The following is a 26349-nucleotide window of genomic DNA, read 5'->3' on the forward strand; positions in this document are numbered from 1 at the left end:
AAAAGTTAGGGACATGCAGTGATCATGCCAATGATACAACTCTGTCGCTTGCCGAGTGATCAAATGCCTTCGTCTAATGACCGGGAAAGAAAATAAAAGAAAGACAACGAGAAAGATGAAAAGGAGAGAAGAGAAAAGTAAACAATTAGACGTCTTCTATATCTTATAATATGCTACGTCTTGGAGACGTAAAGGTGGGATACAGTAGACAAAACTTTTGCGATGGATATCTAAGACTAATATTATACACACCAAACGCCTCATGTAGATATAGCTAGGCAAAACGATGGCAGCGTTGACTGTCAATATATACTTAGCAGTTAAAGTGCAATCACATCCACAACCGACAGGTTCCATCCGCGCCTGCACTGACACACCAAGCTTCCCGAGGGTGCCAATCAACATCCAAGACACCCAATTCTCCGGTAATCTTGTGGCCCTTGAGAACCTTGAGAGGTACAATACTGGCATTGCTGAGCATGTCACCCGTAACGCTGCCGTGGAAGATTTGAAGGGAACCATCATCACTTGCATCAGCAAACAAAGGATAGCGCCCACTTGGGTGAAACCGTACAGAGCGGATAGCCTTGCGGTGGTACCGTAATGTTTTGTATGGACGCTGGGAAAGTTCGAGATCATGCCACAATAGACGACGGTCGTAAGATCCAACAATGAGATTGTCACCACCGGAGGTAGTGGAAGATGTCGGGTGGATGTCGAAAGAAGAAATCCAGCGAGCTCCAGGTTGAATGATCTTTACGAGAAGTTGACGGGATAGATCGTAGGCACGGATTGTTCGTTGATTTGCAACGAAAAGGATAGGCTTTGAGGGGTGGAAGTGGGCTGTCTGAGGTGGACCGCCACCCTTGATACGCCGGCGGAAGGGGAACTGAGTCAAATGTTTCGAAAGTGTGTGAATAGAGACGGCAACAGAGGCTGGGGTCGAGGAACCGGGGCAAACAGTAACGAAGTAATCACCGCGGCGGTGCCACGAGAGAGACTTGATCACATATCGGAGAGGAATGACAGCACACACCCCGGATTCCGCGAGCGATGATGATGGGCGAATCCATTGTGGAGGGGTGTTTTGCTTGTTTTCTTCTGCGGCGCTCGGCGGAGGCTTCGATGCTGCATATCCCCAACCTGCGTCGATGATGTCCAGACTGGACTTTTCAATTTCTGGATCAGCGATGGGGGGTACCGCAAGGAAGATATCATCGCCTGCCGCGGCTGCAAGTACAATAGCGTCGTTCCCGGGCCTCCAGCGGACCACGTTCACCGGATCCTCTTCACTCAACTTCACATTCCATAATTGACGACCAGTAAGCAACTCCCAGACGCGGACAGTTCCATCATCACCACCAGTAGCGAGCCAAACGCCAGATGGGTCAACAGCCAATGCGCGAACACGACCCTTGTGTCCTCTAAATACCGTGGCGCAGGTGGTTGGGAATGGTTTCAATTCCTCGGGACTAGGGAGCTTGGGGAGAAGGCTTTCAGGATCGATATTCAACTTGCTTCTCCGGACTCTGGGGGCTAAGTAAAGGTCCAGGCAGCGCTCAAACTTCTCTTTGACAAAACTTTCATACCCAGGAACCTTCCGGAGTGACCCGAAATCATTTGGAAGATATTCTCGCTCCCGATCTTCAGGATCAGTTTCCTCCCAAGCCTTCCGTTCCTTCTTGTCGGGCAAATACTCAGGGGGTGGATGGTAACTTTCCTCATAGCCAGGCGGTGGAAGTTTAGGAGGAGGGATATGCATAGGATGATCTGGACGCTCTAATTCATCGGCCCACAAGTCATAGTTGATCGTATCCTGATCCTTGCTCTCCTCTATCGGGGGCTTGTAAGGTAGAATGCGACCTTCCCTGATCGCCTTAACAATCTTCATGACCCGCTTAGCCTCGTGCTTCGATGGCACAAATCGACGCTTTGGCTCGGGGGCAGCACTTAAAGGCATAATCTCCTCCTTGCTGGTGAACCATTCCACCGTAGGCTCATAGGGATTATAGCCTTCTTCAGGTATTTCGTTCATCTGGACTTTGCGCAACAACTCCAGCTCATCCTGGCTCAATTCTAGTGGCTTGCCGGTCGAGGGATCAGTAAGACCAGTCCAGCCCTTGGGAATTTCAATACTATCAAGCAGCGCATCCAGGGCTTCGCCTGTAGCAGGCCGCATGATTTTCTTTCCATTGATATCGTAGCCGATATGGGGATACTGATCGTAGAAAGACAAGGGAATGTTGCCGATTGTGTTGGCATTCTCTTCCACATCGGAATATTCTGAATTGTCGTCCGGGTTTATCTCATCATAAACGTAGCGGTCATTTCCATTGGCATCCTTTTCAATGCGGTAGTTCAACTGGCCCTCTTCGCTGGAGCTTTCACCATCAATGGCGGTCGAAGTCTTCTTAGGAGGTTCCTCCCCGTCAGAAGGGATTTCGTCGCTATTGAGCTCCTCCTCTTCATCTCCACCTTCTTCGTCGCTAAAATCGTCCACCAATTCGATTTCCGAATCGCTGACGTCCTCGTCGCTGGACAGATCGTGTGCAATATCTGAAAGCGCGCCGTTTAGGTCGCCAGCCTGCAATTCATCCCCAGAGAACACACCTGCTGCCTCCTCAATATCTCGAGTAACTGCCTTACGCTTCTTTGAAGACTTAGAGGCATCCATTATTGTGTAAGTCTGCGACAGCTTCAGCCCAGCCAACCGGATGTAGACATTACTTCACTCTTTTTTTTTTCTTCTCTTCTTGTAATCTTTTACCCGAGATTTTTTTTTGTCTGACCGCCCACGTGATGCACCGCCTTCATGACCGCTCTCATCGTGCCTTTGATCCCCTAGGTCCTAAGATTCAGATAGGCGGGTGTTAAAAGTAATACCAGCCTTTGCTGGGGGACCTTACGGGCTGTTCTACTACTATCGCCTTTGATTTTTGACTCATTTTGCCAATTATAGGATGCAGTACGACTGGGGTCAGATTCACGCCCTTGCGGTTGGTGATTCTGGCAATCGTGACTCTACCGCCACTCCTGCCCTGTCACTGAAGAGGCATGCGGCTTGTGACGAGTGTAGTATGTCCCATTCGTTTCAAATGGAAGGCTACGCACTAAACAAACTAACAATTAATTTACGGAACAGGGAAACGGAAGTTGAAATGCTCGGGGGAAGCAACGGGCTGTAGCCGTTGTCTAAAACAATCTCTTGTCTGTCATTATTCGGTACAGAAACAAATGGGGCGGCCACCTAAAAAGCGTGTACGAGAGGACAATGATAGTCTCTCTCTGTTTGGCCTCACAAGCGATGAAACATGGCTTGATACGGATAGCTCCCAATTTACATCGTCAAATCTTTGTCCGGAAGCGACGGCTGCATCAGACGCCCTCCGTGTTTGCGCTCCAGTTTACAGTGCTCCGTTTAGCATTTCGCAAATCTCTCATCGTCTGTCTACAGATGACAACCATAAGCATTCATGGCAGCTGAATCAGGGAAAGTTCACGGAACCAGTTCCTGCAACAACTGGACCTTGGCCAGACTTCTCTAGTGTATCTGCAGCAGCGTCTACTCCGTTTACAATGCCACCAGGGCTATCGCACATGCATTCGCCTCCCGTAACTCCTTCGGACTCAGACTCTTCAGAGACTCAGTGCACATGCCTATCATATATGTATCTATGCCTTAGCCATTTGTCTTCCCTGGCCCCTTTTCCGATCTCTCAACATACACTATGCTCATTATTCATTGCTGCGAAAACTGCACGGGCGGTGATCCGTTGCCAAACCTGTCCGACAAAATTCGCTACGGCTATGCAGAACGTTATGTTCACTGGGACACTGCTGAACGTCGTCGCCGATGCCTGGCTGCGAGTGTCAAAAACTGATGCTGAAGAACTTGGGAAACAGGCGGCACCACCGGCCTATGTGGCTGTAGTAAACAAAAACTCACTAGACTCTACAGCAGCCTGGAAGGACTGGCTTCGACAGATAGTTCGAAGTGGCGTTATAGGCGGACCAGCCGATCCGGCTGGCTCTGTAGCTTGCTCAGATTCGCCCAGTCTCCTCTCTTTAGTCCAAGAATTGGAAGCACGTCAACGAAAGTGGCATCTGGAGCGGCATCCACAGGCCCGTCTTGGCGATCCTAACGCTAGATCCGAGCAATCTATTGAAACTGGCGTTGATCCACGTGATGAACAAGGCTGGCTCTGTGTTCGAGTGGCTAAAAGTGCCAGGGATGTCATTGCTAGGTTCGAATTCGAGCCACACGAATACCCAGATGGCGTGATTTGTTGACCACAAGCAAATGACAGTTCTTACGACGATACATGTTATGACCGGTTTAGCGTTTTCAAGTTGGATAACTTGATGTGAATATGCAGTTAGTCAGCATTCTACTTGGGACACTCTATGCGTTAATAGGCGTTTTGGAATATATGGAGGTTCCACGTCCAACTGAGCATATCGGTGTCCCTTTCCTTATTCTCGTCTCTTCTCCTTTTCGCCCCTGTTGATGTTTCAAGCGTACATATGCACTCAGTACATGAAAGAATTTTTGCCTTCGTAGTAAATAATTGAGGTTGATATTATTAGCCCGATGGTTTGCAAGGTAACAAACAATACAAGGTGCTACAAGTAGTACTCAGTAAAGTTACTAGCAAGTTGAGTGGACACATTCCCCAGGTGTTTCATGTCACGTAAAACCATGTGCTTTGTAAATTCCATTCATTCGCCATTTTCTACCTTCCCGAAAAGGGTAAGAAAAAACATTGATACAGATACAAATGTCGTTAACATAAGAATGTACTATTCATAGAAGGCGTGAGGAGTTGAATAATGAAAAGATCTTGCAGTCAGCGAGACTCTACTCCTCTTCATCATCATCCACGATGTAGCGATTCTTCTTCCTCGTAGGCGGGGTTCCAGTAGCGCCGGACTCAACTTCTGTTTCACGGCCTTTTGCCTCCCTGGGTCTCGCGGCTGGCACCTCTTCGTCCTCGCCTTCAGCATCCATGTTGTCATCCTCTAGAATGTCCTCTTCCTCGTCATCCTCGACTTCTTCCGGTTCTTCGTCACTTCCGACAAGGAAACCATCATCTTCGTCATACTCATCCTCCCTTGTCCGGCCCCGCCGATCATAATCTTCCTCATCATCAGTGTAAATTTCGCCACGGCGGTTTGGTCTGCGAGATTTCTTAGCGCGGGGCCGCGTGGTAAGCAACCCATCATCGTCCTCCAGGCCACCGATAGTGAGACCAGCACCTCCAGTGCGGTGAGGAACACCGACGCGACGGCCGCGATCAAGCTCCCTGTCTGCGAGCTGCTGGCGCCGGCGAGCAGCCTTCAACTTCTCGCGTTCTGCAAGCTCCGCTTGCCGCTTAGCAAGTTCAGGATCTTCCTTCACTTCAATGACAGGTGCAGAGCCATCTACTGTCTTCTTAGTGCCGCGAGTGGCCGCGGCCAGCGATTCTTGGAGACGTTGTACAGCATCGTCTGTTTCCACGGTTGTGGGGTGAACTGTGAGCCCATGGGTTAAATGAGAGGTCAGTCTAAACACGGAAGATGTCTCTGCAGCTGCGCCCAGGTACACATGGGAATCCAATTTCGTCTCGTAGTCGCCGGATTTGTTGAGGGGTGCAAGGGGCTTGGTTGTTATCCGGTACTGTTCCTTGGGCGCAGAAGCCAGCTGAAGTGTCATAGAGCCATCTTCCCATTGAATGATGCGAGCGTTAGACTGTATAAGGGAGTCATCAGTAGGGTCATGGCGCCAACAAAGAGATGTTGCCGCAGTACTGTATGGAGGCGCCACATAAGTTTCAGGGTTGAATTCTTCAGTCTCGACGGACAAAAAATTGGGAATCGGCATGGTGTAGATCTAAATGACTCGGTGAGCCTCTCGAATAATGAGGTTGTGGAAGATCACAAACCTCGCCGTTGGAAGTTACGGGTTCGGGTGCTCGACCTAAGCTCAAATCCATGATGTTGACCGTTTCTTGGTACTGCCCCTCCCCACCATCTTCATAATCCATGCGACCCTCTGCTCGGTCATAGCGATATTCATCATCGCCCGAATCTAGCTCTTCATCATCGAGCGTTCGCTGCGGTTGGCTACCAGCAGGTTAATATAGCTATTTCAGTAGGAAATAAAAGGTATGCTATACTCATTATCATTCCCAAACCCACCGTCCGATCCATCTGAGCCAAAGAGGTCGGCGTCATCGTCGTCGTTGATAATGTCAGGGTCAGACCTAACCGGACTGCCATTTCTTCTAGTGATAGGGTTGCTATGGTCGCTACCGGACGAGCTTGCATGTTGACCAACAGCTATGCCACGACCAGGACGACGGACTAAGTCCTCATCGGATGAAGACATGGTAGAGGAACTGTATGGATTGTAGGATAGGCAGCCCAAAATGAAGAGGAGGGAAAAGGAAGAGGGGGAAGAGAGAGAAAAAGAATGCGGATGGTAAATCTGAGAAATGGAATAAGTAGCTCAACGGTGAAATATTTCCTTATCACCGAATTGGAAGGATTGAAAGGCGATTCCTCTCTCGAAGTATCTGTACAAGGAACACCAATTGCGATATCCGCGGAGCTTTGGGTTAGTTGATTGATACTGGTAGTGGAATCAGAGATGATCCGTTCCGTACCTGATGTAGTTTAGCATATGCGGCAGCTCCACGGGCCAGACCGATAGAGGAGAGATCACGGAATAATCAACGGATGCTTTCTCCTTAACTGCTCTCCTGTACTCTTGTTCTTTTATTTCTTTCTTTGCCCCTGAGAAGATTAGCTAGACTTCTAGCACTGTGGTATAAGCAATGGCGACCTTCTTTCAAAGTGTGTAAGTCATTACTCTGTTCACCAACATCAACTGTCTCATCTGTTTCCCCCCGAGAGTCTTTCACATTGTCTGTCCGTCCCCTTGAACCCCTAGAGCAGCCGCAGCATCGTGCGCCCCTAAAGTAAAACAAATGGCTCTATCAAGTCGTCCCCCAAGACAAGTCAGCATTTTTCCCTTATACATGGATGGAAGCTTTTCCTTTTGGCTCTTTTCCTATTTCCCCCTGATATAAATCCTGCACTCAATCTTCCCCACGTCTCTACCGAACCGCTGGTGCTGACTTGTGACTCGATTTACTTTATAGCCGCCAAGGGTTTGGCAGAGGCGGGAATAACAAGAACGGCAATAATACCGCTCCTAAGATTAACAATGGAAGCCCAGCCCAGTCGCCAGCTCCTCAGGTTCCTCAGGCGAGCCCTGTCCCCAACTCACCATCTATCGCCTCAAACATGCCCCTGGAAGGTCCCGCATACGACCCTGACGCCCCCAAATACTTTTTCCAGGAAAAGTATGCCCCATTAAATGTAAAAGGTAATTTTTTGACATTATGCGCCTGTCCTAAGAATGTGGAGCTTGGAGAATGGTTAGCGCATCAGAGTAAGCGGAAATCGATAAACCCTCCCGAAACTCTATGTACTGATTGCGTTTCATATACAGTCGTTGAACAGTATCGTTTGCTCCATGGTATGCTCCAGGTTATCCAGGAAGTCAATGGTGTTACCGGCGTCCCGATATGCAATGAGACCACCTGCCCGACCATGTCCGCTGGCCGGTAAGTTTGGATGATGATCACCCCTATAATATATACGCTGTATCTGGATCATCTGGCACCAGCTAACGATTCTGTTCTCCAGCCTAACCTATACCTGGCTCGTGGATGGTCGCGCTGCTAAGATCTCTGCCCCAAAGTTTATCAATCGCGTTGAGAAATGGATCATCAGCAAGATCCACGACCCCGTCATGTTCCCCACAGACAAGGTCAACGGCCTACCCGATACTTTTGCACTCCACGAAATCTCGGGAACCAGCCCCTCCAGTCCTAGTGCGAATACGCCTACCGAGGAATGGATTGGCAAATCCAGTGGTTTTCCCCAGACATTCTACAAGGACTGCCAAGGAATTATGAAGCAGATGTTCCGTTGCTACGCCCATCTGTACCATGCGCATTGGCTGCACCCTTTCTGGCACATTAACAAACACGACATCCTCAACATGTGCTTCGTACATTTTGTTACTGTTGCCAAATACTACAAGCTTGTTTCCGACAAAGAGATGGAACCCATGCAACCACTGATCGATCTCTTTATCAAGCAGCAGAGAATCCCTCCGGAGGCACTCTCGGGTGGTCACTGGGGTCAACCAACCTCTAGCTGAGCTAGAGGTCGTCATCTTCCTATGTTTACTAGCAGTTGATCGTCTTCTAACCTGGTGTTAGAAAGTTGTTAACCTTACGATCAAGTCTTGCATCCCTTTCCTGGCTTCCTTCTCTTTCTGTTTCGTTTTCAATGCTTCGAGTCGTAAAAGCGTGAAATAGCGGATGGCACCGCCTAAGTTGAGAGTTTGTGCATTTAGAATGTGATGTGAATATCTCTTTCTTGTTATCTCTGCATACCCCTCGGTTTTCGATAGTGTTGAGATTTAATCATCAACGCCGTTGCTTTTAGTCTAAGTAAACAGAGCGCATAACTCCTGGGCAAGCACATATGGTTGGATGCAATGTTCTTGATTTTTCTGGGACAAACGTGATGTGCAAATGACCTTTATCAAAAACCCCAAATGAGCATATGGAAATAAATATCAGATACAGGGTCTTGTCGCAGCCATTCGAGCAACTTAGACATTCTAAAAGACTTAATTTGGCCTCAGCGCGTTAACTGATGCGTACGTACCCGTCATATCGTAAGACCAAAAAAGACCACTTGCTGGGCCTAGTGACCACGACGGGTTGCGAGAACAAAGTTGTCCAATGACCAAGACGCTTGAGTCAGCGAGAACTTATCGGGTTTAATTCGATCTGAACACTGACTAGCTGCACATGCATGTTTCAATGCAGGAGTCTTGTATATGTCGCTTGAAAGGGGGAAAATATTTAGCCCATTTGGACGCCGAATGAATGCAAGTCTATGTTGGCTTGCGTGGGCAGATTCATAGATAGACCCCGTTTTGTCCCTGGTCGTTCTGGGTGTCCACCGTGGACGATTCATGTTGAACAGAATTTCTTCGTTCTCCAGCTACTCCATTGGTACCAGGCGCAAATACAGATGATGACTGTTGGTCTTCATTTGCTGCGGTATCCTCCATCTCGATCCATTGCTGACCCCGGCCCTCTATCTCCGACTTTAATAGTGAGATCCTTTCATTCATGGATCCCATCACTTGCTCGTTCTCGGTTATGTACGTTTCCAACTCGCGTGCCTCACCCTCAGTATCGCATGACTCATTTACGAACGCCCTTAGTTCCTCATTTGAGCGCCGCAGATGTGCGATAGAGTTCCTAAGCTCTGAGGCTTTGGCGTAAACGGTGGAGAGCGGAAGCTCTTTGATAGCTTCAGCGAAAGCAGCGAGGGTGATCGGGAGGGATTCTGTTGACATTATACTTGGCGGCGTGTCTCCTGCTCTTTTGTCTCGGAAGTTGTGGAATGCAAGGATATATTAAATCGATTAATCCATTTTACGTCTATCTTCGATTAGCTCACCCCTATCTTCACGTGATCACAGACATAAGGGAATTCGTGCTGAGTAGTTGTATAGTCGCATTTCTCGGAATGGATGTCGCACAGGCTTTCCAAACCATTTGTAGGTTCCTTCTTGATCTTTAGTATAAATGGATGGGTTGGGGAAAGGATTGAATGTCTTAACATATGCTAAAATCGTCCACTCTTGGGTTCCCGTGCTACTACTAATTGATATTCACGTATGTTGTATACTTATTAACAGCGTTGTGCTGATATACTAGTGCTCTATCCATGATATGGTAGCATAATCAGTCCCCACCAAAAAAGGACAGTATGGCAGTATACTCTAGTTTCGCAATACGAAGCGATACTGTGCAAGTCTCAGTCCACTGGATGCCTCTCTTTACAAGATCATGGTCGTTCCGGAACAATTTGTTCGGGCGGTCCGGAGAAATCCGCGCGTTTTCATCTTCAAACCTCCTCTTCGATATTCCACTTTCAGGGATAAACAACTTCTTCATACCCCACCTCGAAGTTGACAAGGTCATCCCAGGCAGGGTGTGACTGCCAGTCGCAGGATATGAGCAATGTGTCCTGCATAGCATGGAGGATCCCATGCTCGGGACCCCGTTCCTTGAGCTTGCTTCAATCTAATCCACGTCCCGTCTGTAGCGTGTCCCCGCCATGGCGTCTAGATATGCTATCTAGACGGTTTCTTGGCTCTCTGAATCCTTTTCCTCCTGCGACTTTCCACCGGAGGATAGTACGGCTTCCAACCCCCGTCCGGCCGTTCACGGTTTCGAGTTGTTTACTGGTTCCCAGAAATGATCATGGTGTCCAAATTCGCCCACAACCCTTTTCGTCCGCTGAAATAAATGCCATTTTCGGGACCCGCGCAAGAATATCTCCTCGATTGGGAAACCGGATTCTCGCCGTTCTACAGGGTAGGCGTCTTGATGGCACTCTTGACCTCGAACTTCCTTCCGATATAGCTCGCTCTGCCCGACCCTCTAGTCTCGATGCGGCTTTGCAATGGCTTCGCAAAAATTACCCACTGGACGAAGACGCTGCCATCATTGCACGAATCGAGCAGGAAGAGCAGCAGCAGGAGGAGAAATTAACCCGACGCGCCGAGGAACTAGGCCTCTACAAACCCCAGAGTGGCTCTTATGGCGCTGAGCTGGGCGACTCAAACGATCCATATGGGAAAAGTGTTCTGAAAGAGGCGAGGAAACGAAACGAAGCACGGCTCTTGGCCGAGCAAGACAAGAAACGCCAAGAATGGCTCGACGGTGAACAGAAGGAGCGCGAAAAGCTGGAGCACATGAGGCAGAAGAATACGGCGCTTCAGAAATTCGAGGATTCGGCAGCCTTGGAGGGTATGCTTCTTGCCTCTAGTCGTTGCAGGATGAGAAGTTGTTAACGAGTCATACAGTGCGGGAACGTGCGGATCCCAACCAGCGTCCACTCCTGGCATGGATACAAAAGCACCATTTACGCGCCACTGATTGGGACCTGGATGTGTCTAAGTTGACGAACGTATGCCTAGCGGTACCAAATCCTGTACGTGAATACCTGGGCTAACCTCTCTGCTGGCAGGGTGGTCGGATTCTCCGCATCCTTAGCATCACACTCGTCACCACTGGCCTTTGTTACCTTTTTGCAGACAATTACCAAGCCCCAGCAAAAAGCGACCGGCTGTGGCCTGATGTCCCTCCAGCAGCAGCTACCATTATGACTATTATAGGCACGAATGTCGGTGTTTTTCTTCTATGGAAGCTGTGTCCACCGGCTTGGCGGCTTCTTAATCGCCACTTCATAACTGTTGCTGCCTACCCTCGCCCGCTTAGCTTGATTGGGAACGTCTTCAGCCATCAAACGGTGAAACATCTCCTAATTAACATGGTAGTCTTATGGTTCGTTGGAACAAAACGTGAGTGTCCACGAATATTCCATCTGCTGGCCACCGTCACCAACTGATTTCTAGTACACGATGAAATCGGCCGTGGGAACTTCCTGGCTCTATATATGGCTTCTGGCGTGTTTGGGTCTTTCACGTCTTTGACAGCCAATATCTTGAGAGGGAATTTGGCCCTTACTGCCCTTGGAGCCAGTGGAGCCATTTCAGCTCTGGTTGCTGCCTGGTGTATGCTCCATGCTAAGTACGTATTGTTTTGATATAACGTCGATCATACAAGCTAATGACTCATCTCCACCCAACAGTGAGAAGTTCACTTTCTTCTTTCTCCCACCTGAATGGCAGGATGTTGCCTCAGCAAAAGGATGGATGGTCCTGTCTGGTCTTGTTGTCTTGGAATTCGTTAATATGTTTACACGCCGGGCATTGATCGATTACTGGGCGCACCTCGGAGGATTTCTGGCAGGAGCCCTATGGTCAACAGCATACAAGAAGAAATTAAAAGAACAACAGTCGGATAAGTCCTGGTTTGAGCGAACCTTTCGGGGTTGATGTTCGAAAGCAAGGGTGGAGCTGTATGACTGCCACTCAGCCATAGGTTTGAAACCTACAATAGAGTTCTTTTTACTTCTCTCCTTGTATATCTAACGTTACTCATATTCTTATGTGTTATTAACCTTTTTAGAACAGCCACAACCTCCATCTGTATGAGACGACCTGCCATTTGAATAGACAGTAAATATTGTAGATCTAGGCCGCGTCTCAGATCCATGGTTGAAATTTAAATGTAATGGCTTAAGAGCTACTATTTTGAGAGTGCCTCCCCTTCTTTCTTCCTTGCTTGAGATAATTGGTGACCAAGTAGTGAATGATGAATGAAGAAATGCTTGGGACTCCACTACAGATCAGATCAGTGGTTTTAGATCTTGTCGTTCATATCATTGCGTCATGTATGAGATCTCTCTAGTTTGAATTGGAGGATATATGAGTGGATTTAACAAATCACTCTCATATGCAGCTTATATGTATAGAGGTATCATAATTCACCAATTTGATGGCCTAGTTCTAGTCATACCCAAAAAGACTATGACAATCCATGAACCCCTGTTCGCTAAGTGCCGTACTTTCACTCTCCTGCTTCTCCCTTAATGCACCATGTCTCTATATTTCTTTTTTGCTTTCCAAAATCCATTTCATCTCCACCCTCCAAGCCTCTTATCTCCTATTCACTCCTGCTTGCTTTGGTCTGTACTTCTTGTGAGTTGGTAACACTTGTTGGAAGTCATTTGCTACTTCTATCTACTGTGCTATAAACCAATTTTGCAAAGTCCTTTTTGCTTTTTGCTCCTTTCTGCCCCTCTTGCCCATATTCCTTGCCTTGATCTCTCAAACGAAGCTCAACATTCGGTTCCAAGCATGCCTTACAGCATTCACTGCACTACAACCAGCAAGAAGTCAATTTCTACTGTCTTCAAACTAAGGAGGAGCTGGGAGGCGATAAACTGTGCACAACCCTTCTTGGGAAATGACCCTATATCACTCCCCGATGAAGGGTCACTGCATCAAGCCTCAGGACTAGAGACCCTAGAGGGGTATTCCAGCGATCTATCCGAGACTGAGTCAATGCACTCTGAAGACTCTACCGAGCTGGAAATCCAAAAGCCAAGGGATGGCTCCCCCACTTATATCGTGAGTCATCCTTGGGAGGTCGTGGATTACCATCTGTACCTTTGCTCCGTGGAAGGGGGGAAAGATACACATACAAGGCGCAATGGGATGCTTGTGTATGATGGCATTGATTGTCGTCCTGTGTACTACAGTGAGCTTTTGGAAGGTGGTTTTGAGCGATGCAATATTGGAGAAATACCTCGGTTCCTATTTTGGGACTTGCCCATTGCCGACTTAGGTCCTTCCTTCAATGGCAGGCACTATGTCCTGGGATTTGACTACAACAGCAGAACCCTATTTGCTCGCCATTTTGATTGGATCCCTGACAAGACTGATGATCTCTGGTGTGTGTGGGACCTTGGGTTCACCATGTATAGTGTCACCATTCCGGACCTCGTCATCCTTCTGGACTCCGGCCTCTCGGAGGATATGCACGTTGGTCTGGGTCTCCTTAGTTCAAGTCCCTATTGCATAGCTATGGGGTCAAATGATGATCCAGGGATGGAGATTGTCATTACCATTCTCTTTTGCCAGTGGATCTTGGATTTTGCCGAAGCCTTTTTCGAGCAGGATGTGAATACTTTGGATATATTCAAGAGGCGGATCGCCCACTACATGGAAGAGTGCCGTGTCATTCTAGCACGAGCTTCGTACAGAGCATGGTTCGCTTTACGGGACGGCTATAGAAAGGCGGCATGCCAGCGGAACTCGTTTATCGACAAGTTTACTAGCGACCTTTTCACTTTTAGTAAGTCCATAGAGAGTGGCAGCTTGAAGAATCAGTCTTGGCGTGCACCAAGCTTGGAGACTTGCAACTTGCTTCGCCATAAGGACCGAGTTCAGAGAAGGGCGAAGACGGAGCAACGACTTGAAAGTCTCTTCACCATTCCAGACAATTACACCCCTCCAGGAAGACCCCAGGAAGTCCTGGAGAGGATGGTAATCAAGACGAAAGAGAGCCTAGCTGCGTTTCGCCCTGCTGAAACTCACAGAACTCGACCTTCGTGTCAATATGAGTCCTTCCCTCTACACCCTTGGAGCTCAATGTCCTCCAAAACTCTCAAATTCAAGGATGAAGAGCTTGAAGTGACGGAACACCACGGAATCCCACTTTCTCTCCTATTGAAGCGCATCATGGATCTCATTGAGACCCGGCCAGAGTTGGACTCCCCCGAGAATCGTGCTTGTTTTGGAGAGCTGCTTAATGAACTCGGACTTGGCGTCAAACAAAGATCCATGGACGATCCTTCAGTCCCTCCCAAATTAGGGTCTGGAAATGACAGTCTGAAGTTAGAAGTATACTCGATGATACAGCCAAAGGCGCTGCTCACCCATCATCTACGTTCCAGATTGGCTCTTGACTAGGTTACTTGATATCACACCCCATCATGATTGTTATTCTAAACTTTGTTAGAGTATGGTGGGTTTCGAGCCCCTTTCCATCTTCGTTCCGTTGCTTTTCTCAACCACGAGGAAAAGCAAAAAAAATAAAATAAAATAAAATTTTTACAAAAAAAGAAAAAGGGAAAGGGAAAAACGAAAAGAAGAAAAAGCTAGGATGCAGGAGTACCTATAGGTCCCCTAGCTCCTTTCTTGAAATTTATTTTCAGGATAGGGGATCTTATTTTCAATCCCTCGCACAACATGAATTTGTCACTGGGCTGACATATCATCGGCACTTTGTTTGCATCGCTTTTTGTGACTACAATCAATGTTGGGACAAGAGCTGGACAGGAGGTTGGTCTGGTCTCTTGGCACCTAAAGTCTTGACACTTTTCTTCTACGACGATTACTGTCATTTGGTCGGAGTAGGAACTGTATGAATTGGCATTTTGTGGAGTTGTATGGTTTGGAGAGGGGGAAGGGATTTTTCGAAGCAATTGGATCAAGGGAAGGAAGATGGAGATTGAGTGGGAGAAACGGATGAAGCAATGATGTGATATACAGTACATATGTACTGTACATACATAACATACATACATACATACAGAATGTCAAACTGGAATGTTACATACAATACGGTATATGGCCAGGCAGCAAATTAACCGCAGGAGAAATGCTTAGCCACACTAGATGGATGTTCCACAGCCACACACAGTTTAAATTATTAAAAAAAAAAAATTGATTGGGACTCGTGGGTCTTTGAGCTTCTAATGGACTACGCGATGATTGGACAGCTCCAGTAAGTAAGATCCTTCCATAGTTAGTACTATGGAGTAGGTGTTACGTATCTACCAATGTATGTATCTAAAGGAGATTACTACTCTTGCCAAGGAACTACACAACTACTAGTACTACCTATGATGATGGTACCTGTGCCAAGCAGTACAGCTTACTCTATTCCACCTAATTTTTAATCTTTCCTCTTTTCCTCTCCTCTCTCTCAGCCCTACTGCGGATTCGCCGTGCGACGTACATATTGTTCTTTTCTATACTTAACCTTCCTTTTTGCCAGTTCATTGCTACCTCTGTTTTGACCCCTTCACCTTCCCACCCCTTGATCTCAACCGACCCATGATCAAGCGCCCTAATCCACTTTCCCACACGCTTATATTGGGTGAACCAGATAATCCCGATCTCTCCTGGATCGCCTGAAATCTAATAGAAATAATTCCTTACTCCTTTTCTTTTCTTTTCTCTTCTTTTCTTTTTTGGAGGACCCCTTGTGTTCTGATACCCTTCCGTTGGCGGCTTCATTCCCTTCAATTAATCCTCCCGGCGACAACGCATCTAGTATATCTCTTTTGTTATCGCTTTTCTTCCAATACCTTTTTTTTCCCTGTATTTCTATACTCGCTGCGAGAAGTTCACGTTCCTGTGAAACCGTTCTGCAATGGTCGAACAAATCCAGCCGGGTAAGCATTCTACTAATATCTGGAGTTTTCCTGTTATGCGACTTGTTAAAAGCGGATCATGTCGCTGACTTGGTCCGTGGTTGATCTATGGAAGATGCAGCCTTTACGGGCCAATCACACGACTCCAATGCGCAGGTAGATGTAATTTGCGGGCCCTTAATCAATTTCAAAAATATGGATGTCACTCCATCCTCCTCCGTCTGGCGTGGGAGTGTCCTAATTGTGACAAAACCCGGTCAAACGCAGCCGCAACTCGTCTTACGCCAGGCTGGCCCTGTCGGAGGCAATACCTCGGTCAACGGGAGCTTACCCAGTGGCCAAGGCATCACGATTGGCGGTCTCCGCCTTTTCGAAGATCCCCTGAAAGCGTTCTGGCGGTTCTCTATCTCCCTGCCTCTCGAGTCGTATGAAGCGCTCTGGGAATATGACATCCCCGGCTTCCACTTTGTGGAGGGACAAGAAGTCAAATCGCCTTGGGATTTCGTCGTCCCGTCTGTAGACCAATCCATGCGTCTCATGTTTCATTCCTGTAATGGCTTCTCTGTTGGCACAGACATGAATGCCTGGGTCGGCCCGAATCTGTGGAACGACGTCTTGCGCGTGCATGCGCAAAAGCCCTTCCATGTGATGATTGGGGGCGGTGACCAGCTCTACAATGATGGAATTCGGGTCGACGGCCCTTTGAAAGAATGGACCTCTATCTCCAACCCCCACAAGAGACGTGCGCACAATTTTAATAACGACTTGCGAGCCAGGTGCGATGAGTACTACTATAAAAACTATGTAAGATGGTATTCTACCGAGCCATTCAAGGCGGCAAACGGACGGATACCTCAGATCAATATCTGGGACGACCACGACATCATCGACGGTTTCGGCTCCTACACAGACCATTTCATGCGTTGTTCCGTCTTTCGCGGTATTGGAGGTGTGGCCTTCAAATATTATTGTTTGTTCCAGCATCATGTCGCGCCGCCCAAGTCGACCTACACGACGGATGCTCCGCAGACCATGCATGCAGTTAATGGAACAGCAGGAGCGGATCCTCGGCAGTTGGATGGCACATTTGTTTTGGAAAATCAGACCGAGGACGATAGCTGGATTGTTGGAAAGCGACCCGGGCCTTATGTAGAGGAGAAGAGTAGGAACTTGTACATGCGCCTGGGTAAGCGTATTGCCTTCATCGGGATTGATGCTCGCACGGAGCGTACCCGCCATCAAGTGAACTACCATGATACGTACGATCTCATCTTTGCCCGTCTTGAACACGAAGTGGCTGCGGCCAATGGCGATATCAAGCACCTGATTCTGCTCCTGGGGGTCCCGATTGCTTATCCACGTCTTGCGTGGCTGGAAAATATTCTCAGCTCCCCCGTCATTGCGCCGATTCGCTTGCTCAATAAGCGATTTGGATTTGCGGGTGGCTTGTTTAACCAATTTGACGGCCAAGTAGATCTGCTTGATGATCTAGATGACCATTACACGGCTCGTCAGCACAAGCGCGAACGAAGGATCTTTATCCAACGCCTTCAAGAGTTCGCTAAGGTTCATTCCGTTCGCGTAACGATCCTTGGTGGAGATGTGCACTTGGCCGCTATAGGTCGTTTTTATTCGAACCCCAAGCTCGGCCTCCAGAGTGTGAACGACCCCCGATATATGGTCAATGTTATCAGCAGTGCGATCACCAACAAGCCACCTCCGAAGGCAGTTGCAAATCTATTAGCCCGAAGAAACAAGCTCCATCATCTCGACCCAAATACCGATGAGACCCTGATGGACATGTTTGATCAGCAGCCAGGAGGTCAGGAGAAGAGCGCTTCCTGGAATAAGGTAACTATGCCGTCACGTAACTACGCATGCATCACTGAAGTTGATACTCCACTGGCCAACGGCGATGGCCCAACGCTGGAAAATGATAGCGCAGTAGTACTGCTGCCCAAAGACGGTCACTTTCCCCTCCATAAGGGAGAGACTAATGCTGGTACAAAACACCCTGCGGCTGATGGCTTCAGTAACAGGAGTGGTATGTATGGCGGTCTTGATATCGCCATTCGAGTAGAAATCGACCCGCAAAACCATGAAGCTGCCACCGAAGGGTATGGATTTAGCAGTAAGTTCTTTTCTTCGTCCCCAAGCATCTTAGTATAACTGTAACTAACGCATGGCTTAGTTCCTCCATTGGCATATGACCCAACGAAAGACAATGCACGCCCAACTTCACAAGGCCATTCTGTACGTTCAGGATCCCAGCGAGTGGAGTCGCCTCCGCAAACTGCTCGTCCTCAGACCGCTGTCAATTAATTGATTTGGTCTGGGACCCTTCAGTACGTTAGAAATCGGACTGCCGGCTGAGATACACCTTTGTTATGATATAGCCAGTGTGTATATGTATATATGTATATATATATATATCCGTACCTGTTCATATACATCTATTTAATCGATCTACCTCTTGATGATGCTGTGTACGTTGGTAATCTTGTGTATTTCAATACGGATCTGAGACGATAAACACGTGAGTTCTCTTCATTTTTATCCCAGCACAGCGCCCGACGTATCACACGCGAGGTATGTTTTTATACAGGCATGAGGGTTGGAAAATGTCCCTTGCTGCTCTAGTCTCACCTTTCGGCTGGATAAGTTCTGACCCTCCTCTACTCTGGTTTTGTTTCGGATTTCGAAAAATGCGCTTTCTAGTGGAAGACGGTATGCCGTTGATGAATGCAATCTATGGCGGAGGTCCACTGTCCGTCTTTGTCGGCTGGATCATCGTCTGTATCTTCGATGTGTGCGTTGCTCTGTCTTAAGCTGAGCTTGCATCCTGATATCCAACGTAGGTCGGCCCTTACTACTGGTCCTTCCTGGTTGCGAGAAGTTCCGGCCAAGTTGATTTTTTTCTATCAATGGCTGGGTCTGGCTCATTGGGAGCTGGACAATCACGTTATCAGTCAAGCTATTAGTTAATTTTGGTTTTGCATCAATGGTCGCCGCCACAATCTCGGTGTACCGTCCAGGTTGGAATGCCACTAGTTGGCAGCTTCTACTCATGTTCTATGGCATATATGTTTGGCCTCATTCTTCATCTGCACATTCGGCAATAGGTACCTACCAAAGGTCGACATTGTTTTGATATGTGGGCTACAATCACCATTTTCATTATCTTCATAGCATTGTCCGTCAAAGCAGGTACAGGTAGGCATAGTGCCCATTATGCACTAGGTTACTATGATTCCAGTCTTTCCAGATGGCACGGTTTTATCTTCTTCATCGGGCTTCTTCTCGCCGCATACACGCTCTCCGCTGTTGGAATGATCGCCTCAATGGCAGAGGAATGCGCAAACCCTACCATCAGGCTTTCGCAGGCAATCAGTCTAGGCGTACCAGTTGGGGGAATTACTGGCCTATTTTTTGTCCTCCCCATATGCTTCACCTTGCCATCATTACACGAAATCCTTAACGCCCCCGCCGGACAGGCTCTTCCATACATTTTCTACATCGTCATGGGAGGTCCTGAAGGCGGCTTGGGGCTCACCGTGCTAAATCACCCTTTTCTGTTCCATCAACATCACCGTAGCCGCTTCTCGAGCCACCTGGGCCTTCGCCCATGACGATGCCATCCCACTGGCAAATATTTGGTCCCACGTTAACCCCCATCTTGGAGTACCCGTGTGGTCGCTCGTGCTTGTGACAGTAATTCAAATGCTCCTTGGTCTAATCAACCTCGGAAGCAGCAGTGCCATCACGGCCTTTGTCTTCGTGGGGGTAATTGCTTTCGCTGTCGCATATTCGACCCCCATTGCTCTAAGTCTACTCCATCCTGCGAGGTGTCCAAGGCACGTTGGAACTGTGGCCCCATCGTAGGCCCCATTGTGAATTTATCACATTGTGCTGGATTGGCTTCGAGGTCGTTCTTTTCAGTATGCCAACGGCGCTGCCTGTAACGAGCATCTCCATGAACTATGCTTCTGTAATATTTATGGGATTTATGGTTTTGTCGGCCCTTTGGTATATATTCTACGCGCGAAACTATGTATACCATTCCCGTGCATTGCCGTTGGACTGTAAACAGTACGGTCATGCTGACCGTCTTTTCTCTTTTTTTTTTTACCACTGAAGCTGGGTGCTTATGCTAGAAGAAGCAGGTTGCAGGTCATGTATGCTGAGTAAGATCAAGATTAGCAGAGAGGAAGGGGCTTGGACTGGAGAAAAACTGAAAATTTCTTCAAACTCACGGAATTCACCAGGCATCTAACTATGCTACAGAGGGTCAGGTATGAAATGATAATTCTTTGACTTTCATAAGAAAACTCTTCCTCTCAATAGCACACATATCGTCAACCAAGTATGTTTCTCCGTTCTTTCTTAGACAAAGACGCAAAGAATATACAGACAGGTAGATTAGCTTGATGCAGAATTTGTCACAAATTGGCACCATCCTGCTGATGATCAAAATTTCCCAATAACCCTGCCATATCTCTTTCGTGATCAATAGCGCAACCTCTCCATTTTCTCGGGATTCCCTCATTGGGTATTCGACGCTGAGCTGAAGTATGCTGCACAGAGGAAGACTGGTTCCCGGCTGGTCGTCGCCGGCGAACGACTTGGTAGCCCTTGTCCAGTTCGATTTCGATGACACAGCGAACCTTCAAGGCACTGATTGCAGGCCACGTACCTCTCTCGCCCTTCAGGATCCAATGAGCGAGACTCTCCTTGTCTGGGTTCTGGAATAATTTGGTAAAGTCCTTCAACGAGAGATCAGGAACCAGAGTGAGATTGGGGCCGGGAATGGTCTCCTCGATGAGTAGTCGGGCAAGCGCTTGGGGCAGAAAACCAACATAATCGAGCTGTCTCAGTCGGTGGCGGATCTCAGCAGCAACCAAGCGCATCGTTGATCGAGTGATACTCCACTGGCCTGTTGGACGACGATCTAGAAGGTTCACATCAGACCGGAGGAAGGGTACGAGATATGGCCGAGCTTGCGAAACTATGAAGTGATTCACATTGAACAGCTCAGCAATACGGGATAGCGGCGATTCTCCCTCTGTGTACTCCGTGCGACGTCTCGACTGGGCGGAAGCATGTCGCGAAAGTCCCCATGGGACAATTGAGCCGGTTTCATCTTTACAGTAGATTGGGACAGGCTTATAAAGAGAATTGGAAGAGGCGTTTGAAGCTACTGCGGCCGACCAGATCAACTAGTGCATTTGTCAGTACTGACGACCTAAAGCTGGAATTATGAGCTGCAATGCACATACCACATTCGGTGCGGTCAAGTAATTCAGAAGGTTGGGGGTACCGCCCTTGTCTGACGTCGCAACTGTAATATTGAGGATGCGTTTCGATCGCGCGTATGCTTCTTCAAAAGTCAGGTCACCAAGATTTGCCCGCACACATTCTTCAAGGACCTCAGCATCGAGAAAGTAGCCTTTCTGAATATACCGTTTAACCCGCCGAAGTAAGGTCCGCAGCCAGCTGTTCCCCGAAGCATATGGTAGCCACTGGTTATTTCCAGCGTCGAATCTCATCTTCCGTTGTCGATCAAAGGCAGTTAAATCAATACCATCACCATTAAGGAAAGTCAACAATTCATCTTCTGTATGGACGCCAACGAGGGCTGCAATGAGTGCCCCAGTAGCGGTCCCTGTGATGATCCTAGGCAAGAGACCTTGGAGATGCAAGGCTTTCACCACGCCCAAATGGCATAGCCCGAAGATCGACCCGCCTTGGAGAAGTAGTGTTGTTCTGCCAAAGGCCTGACGGGTATCGTGCAGAAGCTCCAACTTCGCTTGAGAGTCAAACCTACCATCAGAAACTGTGGCTGTTTGTAGAGCTGTCACATGCTGGATAGAAAGAGCAACCTGGGTAATATAATCGTCTATTAGGAGCTTCGTCCCGGCATAGGCGTGGAGAGACAGTCTAGGAGAGGTGATGTTGCCTAAGTTGCGAACAAGCCCAGATCGAAGGAGGTTGACCAGGGTCAGGACATCCTCATCCTCTCGGGCGCTCATCAAAGCCTCTAGTCTACCCAGGATGAGTCGATAATCATAATGACGACTTGTTGGGTTTTGGCGCCTGTCTTCAGTGAGACTATGCTACACTTCAGCCAAAACAAAAGCCTGTGTGTCAACTCACCACAGATCCATACTCAGAAGCTCATCCAACTCGAAAGCCGCTTCCTCCCATTCTTCATACGTTTGGGCGTTCGCAAGACGATGTCGCAATCTGTTTCGTGGAGATTTCGATCTCCACCATGATAGTAACCTCTGAATCGTTGCAAGTCAGTATACATTAGCCTCCTGCTAACTTAACAACCGACAAGGTGAGGGGATGTGGCCCAAACGTACTTCTTTCCAAAATTGAGCGACGTCTAGTATCATGTTAACGACCGCGGCGAATAATCCGCAAATGGCCATCCAAGACTCCATTCCTACAGCAGGCAAATTGGACCTTTTGTGGGGTGAAATGGGGTAAATGGCACATGTCGGGGAAGACTACGCGGGTGATCCTTTCACATGCTCGCTAGCGGGATAAATAAATAGATAGATTGATTAAATGGAGCTGGAGGTGTGGATGTCGCCAAGTTTCGTATCAACAAGAGATACGAATGGAGAAGTGTAGCGCAATACACGTCAAGAGTTCGAGGACTTGCTGAAATTCTCTTTCCGCACATTTCCAATTAGGAAGATTCGCTCACATGATCTGGTTCGATATTTGCCTACAACTTCCCGCGCCTCCAACCCCGTAATACATGTACAGTACAGTATCTACCATAAGACATTCAGACCAAATCCTTTTTTTTTTTTTCAAAAAAAAGCCAACATGAACTGTTGAAGAGAGAAAAGGAAATTGGATTGCTCATAGGGGCCGATTGTTTTTTTCTACACCCAATCCGAGAAAGGCCATACCCGTGGACACGTAAAGGGGGCATTTGAATTCCATGGTCCATGATTTTTCCTTTAATTCCGCTTTGCTTCCCTATGCAAATAGGCGAAAATTAAATTCTCCAGACATCCTAAACTACCCATCAAGGCGGACAATCCCCGTCATCATTTATTCCTCAACAATGTTACCCTTCTCCGACACATACAGACCGTCAAGGAACTGTGAGAAAACTGTCAGCAACCGCTTTGCCCTGATAATTCATCTCTGTAGGGAAACCCCACCTTTCGGATATCCTTGTTGCGGACTCTGCAGATCTGCTGGATGTCGGCAGCGCTCTGGGAGACACCCTCGAGGGAGTTGCCGGAGAGCTGGAGCTCGTCCTTGACGTTGGGGGAAGTGATGACCTCAACACCGGGCTGGGCAGTCACACGGCGAACGTACTTCTCACCCAAGAAGTTTCTATTTACAAGAACATTCCATCAGCGATAATCCCTTTTTATTCCATAGAGATATAGCTCATGAGGCCATAACATAAGAAACACCAGGGGGAAAAAGAAAAAGTGCGGGAAAAACCCTGTCCCCGTCCTAGCTCTAAGAAACAGGTATCGGATTCATGCACGATGGTGTATTGGCGTACCTGATCTCAATATCGTAGAGGCCAGTCTCAGCGTTCTTATCAATGTTGACGTTGATGGGAAAGTGAGCATAGACGTAGCGCATCTTGTACTTGAAGCCCTTGGTGACACCGATGATCAAGTTGTTGATGATGGTACGGACGGTACGCAGGCTAGCAATACCCTTGCGGACACCGTGGTGCATCTCGATGGAGATTACATCCTTCTCAGGGCGGCCGAAAGTGACAGCGATGTGAGAGAGGTCCTTGACAAGCTTGCCTGATGAATTTAGAGACCCGTTAGTGAATTTGACCGAGCTGAAAAACTAAAATAGGTCGTTCAGGACGGTTGGCACGACGCCGACGATCCTCGATAATCTCTAGGTGCAGGATATCTCCTCAGATAAAGGGGTTTTGCCTACCTCGGGGGCCCTCAACGGTCACAACCCGGGAGCGAATGTGAACCTTCACTAAACGACAAAATTCGAATCAGTTTCCAGACTTTCAAAAGCGATGAACAAGATCATAGTCGTCGTATTTCTCCTCGACGGCCATTGAGTAGATAATCCCTCCTCTTGAGCCTATCCTGCTGGCGCTGGCGCATCACTATCCTAGGCTTTTCCTTGTCGACGTTCGCCTATCACGGTTCCCCTCCTCCCAAAAACCGAAACACAAGAACATTCAGGGACGATCCATTGCTCACCATTCTCGGGGATGGGCAGCCGTTCCTCGGATTGAATGTACCGCATCTTGACTGCGTGGGCTGTGGAATGTCCGAGGGAGAATTGTCGATGTCGTCGTGCGGTCGGTCGTTCGAAAGGATCGAAATTCCTCAAAGGCAACCGGTCGCTTTCTTTGGTGGAGTGAAAATCACGAGTTGTGCGTCGCTTAAGACCAGTTTAGGTTTAGCGTTTTCCGCCTAGGGTTGTTCCGGAATTCTACTGAGACCCAGTTCTTGTATGTAATATTCAACTCTCCCCCGGACGCTGTGATGTAGATACATACATACATACATGGGAGTATTTTTGATGATATTCAATTTGCTGTATTGCCTTGCTATCAGAAATCCTCCCTCAACCATCTCCTTGATCCAGGCTGGATTATTTTCCTTGAGCAACGAGTCTCTTGAGATATGCGTCACGTGATAACATGGTCAATTGACTGTGGGTGTACTTATGTATGCTACCCTACTACTTGGTTAATACTGTAGTAGCAAACGACAACCGTCTTTTCTTTCGTTATAGAGCGCCGAAACCTAATGCACATATTTATTTCCTTTATGATTATCATTATCTTACTATAAATTTTGTTATTCATCATCATCATAAGAACTCCGGCGGCTAAACAAGAGGTCTTAGTGACCGGCTTCCTTACGACTAACCTCCTGGACCCACTGGCCTCCCAGCTTTTTCAATATTGAGGCCAACTCGTTCTTCTCGTCAAGGGCGGTCACGTCATCACCGCCTCCAATGCTTCTTCCACTGACCAGTACATTAGGGACAGTGCGCCGACCAGTGTTCTCCGCCAGGAGTGCCTGCAATGGCTGGCCCAATGGATGTTGGTCAAGTTCTACCACATAAGGCACCGGGACAATTAAGTACTTGTCTAGGAGGATAGACTTGGCCCTGGCACTATGGGGGCAATAGGACTTGGAAAAGACAATAACTGCATATGGGCGCATACCTCAGCAACCGACCGATAGGTATATCAGGAAGTGACAATGGACGAAAGTACTTACTCGGCGATTTTTTAAGTATTCTGTTGAGCTCGGTTTTCACCTCCATATGCTCATCGGGACCCGATGCCTGACCTTGCTTCTCTGGATTGTTGCGGTCTTTGGGGACTGTCATCTTCGTCCGTCCCGCAATCGATATCTCTTCCGTTTCTCTATCGTCGTTTTTCGGAATCGCTGGCTCCATCATGTCTTCCGCGGGCTTTACCCCTGCGTCTTCATATATTGGGTTCCCACTCAACGATTCTTTACCCGAGGATTTGTCTGCATCTGCCCCAGGTTCCTTCCCTTGTTTGTGAGATTCTATCGCGGCGACAGTGGACTGGTAGAACTTCTGGTTCTGTACCCTCCGTGCATCACTCTAGGCAATGGGTGCGCATTGCGTCAATTCTGACTGGTCAACTAATAATCGGGGAACTATTTACCGAATAATAAATGGCTACGATAGTCAAGGCTACAACAGCAATAGCCAGTAGCTTGATGCGCCGTTGAGGTAGCATCATGAGCATATGGAGATGTTTCGCAGGCGTTGCTACCGTAATCGCTCAGTCACGTCTGTTTTCTCCAATGCCTCGAAGCTTGCGTATTTTCTGTAATTCAAAAATAATCTTTCAGCAGGTTACCCGAGTCGACAGATCATAGGTGTAGCTCCAACATCAAGGGTAATAGAACGTCTAGCGACGACACCTTATACAAGAAAAACAAGGGGTAGGGAAAGGGGTAGAGAATATCTCCTAGTTTAAAATAAGACGAAGAAAGGAAGAAGTCTCTCAAGACGTGTTAGATCAGGTATTTAGAAGATGATACCTAGTAATGTGACTTGCACGTTTCAAGTGTCAATGAAGAAAGCGCGCGTGGGGCAGAAACCAATAAGAGTTGGGAGCCGCGCGCTTATTTATTACGTCACGGCTTTGCTAGTTAACTGATCAGAATGTTACCTACGTATGTACACGATACGACTGTATATCGCTATGTCTGTCATGGCCCAGCGTCAAGGCCTTGGATCCAGTACATCATAAGAATTCTCCATTATATATTACATTAAAGAGCTATTTATATATATAGTACGATTGGGTATTAGGCTAAAGGAACAAACAACAATCGAAAAGCACCAATGGTATCATATCGAACACAAGGGCATGTCACAGTGAAGACGTACCTATAGGCA

The 26349-nt window shown here is 47.8% G+C and overlaps 11 protein-coding genes across 11 annotated transcripts; 6 read left to right on the forward strand and 5 right to left on the reverse strand.

Annotated features, from left to right (window-relative positions):
* Positions 1-4: 4 nt before the first annotated feature.
* On the reverse strand, positions 5-2721 carry erb1 (ribosome biogenesis protein ERB1). The gene has a single exon (XM_032043298.1). It carries the CDS (start codon positions 2672-2674, stop codon positions 332-334), a length of 2343 nt encoding a protein of 780 aa, XP_031896135.1. The 5' UTR covers positions 2675-2721; the 3' UTR covers positions 5-331.
* Positions 2722-2882: 161 nt separating this feature from the next.
* On the forward strand, positions 2883-4594 carry BDW43DRAFT_191750 (Zn(II)2Cys6 transcription factor rglT). Its single transcript, XM_032039023.1, has 2 exons — positions 2883-3075; positions 3143-4594. Exons 1-2 carry the CDS (start codon positions 2961-2963, stop codon positions 4288-4290), a joined length of 1263 nt encoding a protein of 420 aa, XP_031896136.1. The 5' UTR covers positions 2883-2960; the 3' UTR covers positions 4291-4594.
* A 1-nt stretch (position 4595) lies between these two features.
* Positions 4596-6546, reverse strand: BDW43DRAFT_191813 (Paf1-complex subunit LEO1). Its single transcript, XM_032039025.1, has 3 exons — positions 6156-6546; positions 5922-6102; positions 4596-5869 (listed from the first exon to the last, which is right to left on the reverse strand). Exons 1-3 carry the CDS (start codon positions 6365-6367, stop codon positions 4859-4861), a joined length of 1404 nt encoding a protein of 467 aa, XP_031896137.1. The 5' UTR covers positions 6368-6546; the 3' UTR covers positions 4596-4858.
* A 128-nt stretch (positions 6547-6674) lies between these two features.
* BDW43DRAFT_191783 (Mob1/phocein family protein) lies at positions 6675-8598 on the forward strand. Its single transcript, XM_032039024.1, has 4 exons — positions 6675-6836; positions 7143-7435; positions 7496-7610; positions 7693-8598. The coding sequence occupies exons 2-4, from the start codon at positions 7288-7290 to the stop codon at positions 8210-8212; spliced, it is 783 nt and encodes a 260-aa protein (XP_031896138.1). The 5' UTR covers positions 6675-6836; positions 7143-7287; the 3' UTR covers positions 8213-8598.
* A 385-nt stretch (positions 8599-8983) lies between these two features.
* BDW43DRAFT_315075 (uncharacterized protein) lies at positions 8984-9430 on the reverse strand (the record flags this gene model as incomplete). The annotated part of the gene is made up of 1 exon (XM_032047980.1): positions 8984-9430. The coding sequence occupies one exon, from the start codon at positions 9428-9430 to the stop codon at positions 8984-8986; it is 447 nt and encodes a 148-aa protein (XP_031896139.1).
* A 286-nt stretch (positions 9431-9716) lies between these two features.
* Positions 9717-12074, forward strand: BDW43DRAFT_288602 (rhomboid protease PCP1). The gene is made up of 5 exons (XM_032043300.1): positions 9717-10892; positions 10949-11052; positions 11113-11446; positions 11501-11675; positions 11737-12074. The coding sequence occupies exons 1-5, from the start codon at positions 10094-10096 to the stop codon at positions 11981-11983; spliced, it is 1659 nt and encodes a 552-aa protein (XP_031896140.1). The 5' UTR covers positions 9717-10093; the 3' UTR covers positions 11984-12074.
* Positions 12075-12542: 468 nt separating this feature from the next.
* Positions 12543-14635, forward strand: BDW43DRAFT_288607 (uncharacterized protein). The gene has a single exon (XM_032043301.1). The coding sequence runs from the start codon at positions 12848-12850 to the stop codon at positions 14462-14464; it is 1617 nt and encodes a 538-aa protein (XP_031896141.1). The 5' UTR covers positions 12543-12847; the 3' UTR covers positions 14465-14635.
* A 1116-nt stretch (positions 14636-15751) lies between these two features.
* BDW43DRAFT_191927 (uncharacterized protein) lies at positions 15752-18465 on the forward strand. Its single transcript, XM_032039027.1, has 3 exons — positions 15752-15954; positions 16033-18064; positions 18125-18465. The coding sequence occupies exons 2-3, from the start codon at positions 16042-16044 to the stop codon at positions 18253-18255; spliced, it is 2154 nt and encodes a 717-aa protein (XP_031896142.1). The 5' UTR covers positions 15752-15954; positions 16033-16041; the 3' UTR covers positions 18256-18465.
* Positions 18466-19001: 536 nt separating this feature from the next.
* On the forward strand, positions 19002-19627 carry BDW43DRAFT_191915 (putative amino acid permease). The gene has a single exon (XM_032039026.1). It carries the CDS (start codon positions 19086-19088, stop codon positions 19560-19562), a length of 477 nt encoding a protein of 158 aa, XP_031896143.1. The 5' UTR covers positions 19002-19085; the 3' UTR covers positions 19563-19627.
* A 389-nt stretch (positions 19628-20016) lies between these two features.
* On the reverse strand, positions 20017-22676 carry BDW43DRAFT_288613 (triacylglycerol lipase family protein). The gene is made up of 4 exons (XM_032043302.1): positions 22299-22676; positions 22087-22217; positions 21210-22026; positions 20017-21149 (listed from the first exon to the last, which is right to left on the reverse strand). The coding sequence occupies exons 1-4, from the start codon at positions 22377-22379 to the stop codon at positions 20373-20375; spliced, it is 1806 nt and encodes a 601-aa protein (XP_031896144.1). The 5' UTR covers positions 22380-22676; the 3' UTR covers positions 20017-20372.
* A 138-nt stretch (positions 22677-22814) lies between these two features.
* BDW43DRAFT_322262 (60S ribosomal uL6 domain-containing protein) lies at positions 22815-25299 on the reverse strand (the record flags this gene model as incomplete). Its single annotated transcript, XM_032049527.1, has 7 exons — positions 22815-23055; positions 23118-23295; positions 23474-23729; positions 23872-23919; positions 24153-24336; positions 24831-25114; positions 25188-25299. The coding sequence occupies 7 exons, from the start codon at positions 25297-25299 to the stop codon at positions 23005-23007; spliced, it is 1113 nt and encodes a 370-aa protein (XP_031896145.1). The 3' UTR covers positions 22815-23004.
* Positions 25300-26349: the final 1050 nt, after the last annotated feature.

This window comes from Aspergillus alliaceus (genome assembly GCF_009176365.1).
Source record: "Aspergillus alliaceus strain CBS 536.65 unplaced genomic scaffold BDW43scaffold_54, whole genome shotgun sequence".
In the NCBI taxonomy this organism is placed as follows: Eukaryota; Fungi; Ascomycota; class Eurotiomycetes; order Eurotiales; family Aspergillaceae; genus Aspergillus; species Aspergillus alliaceus.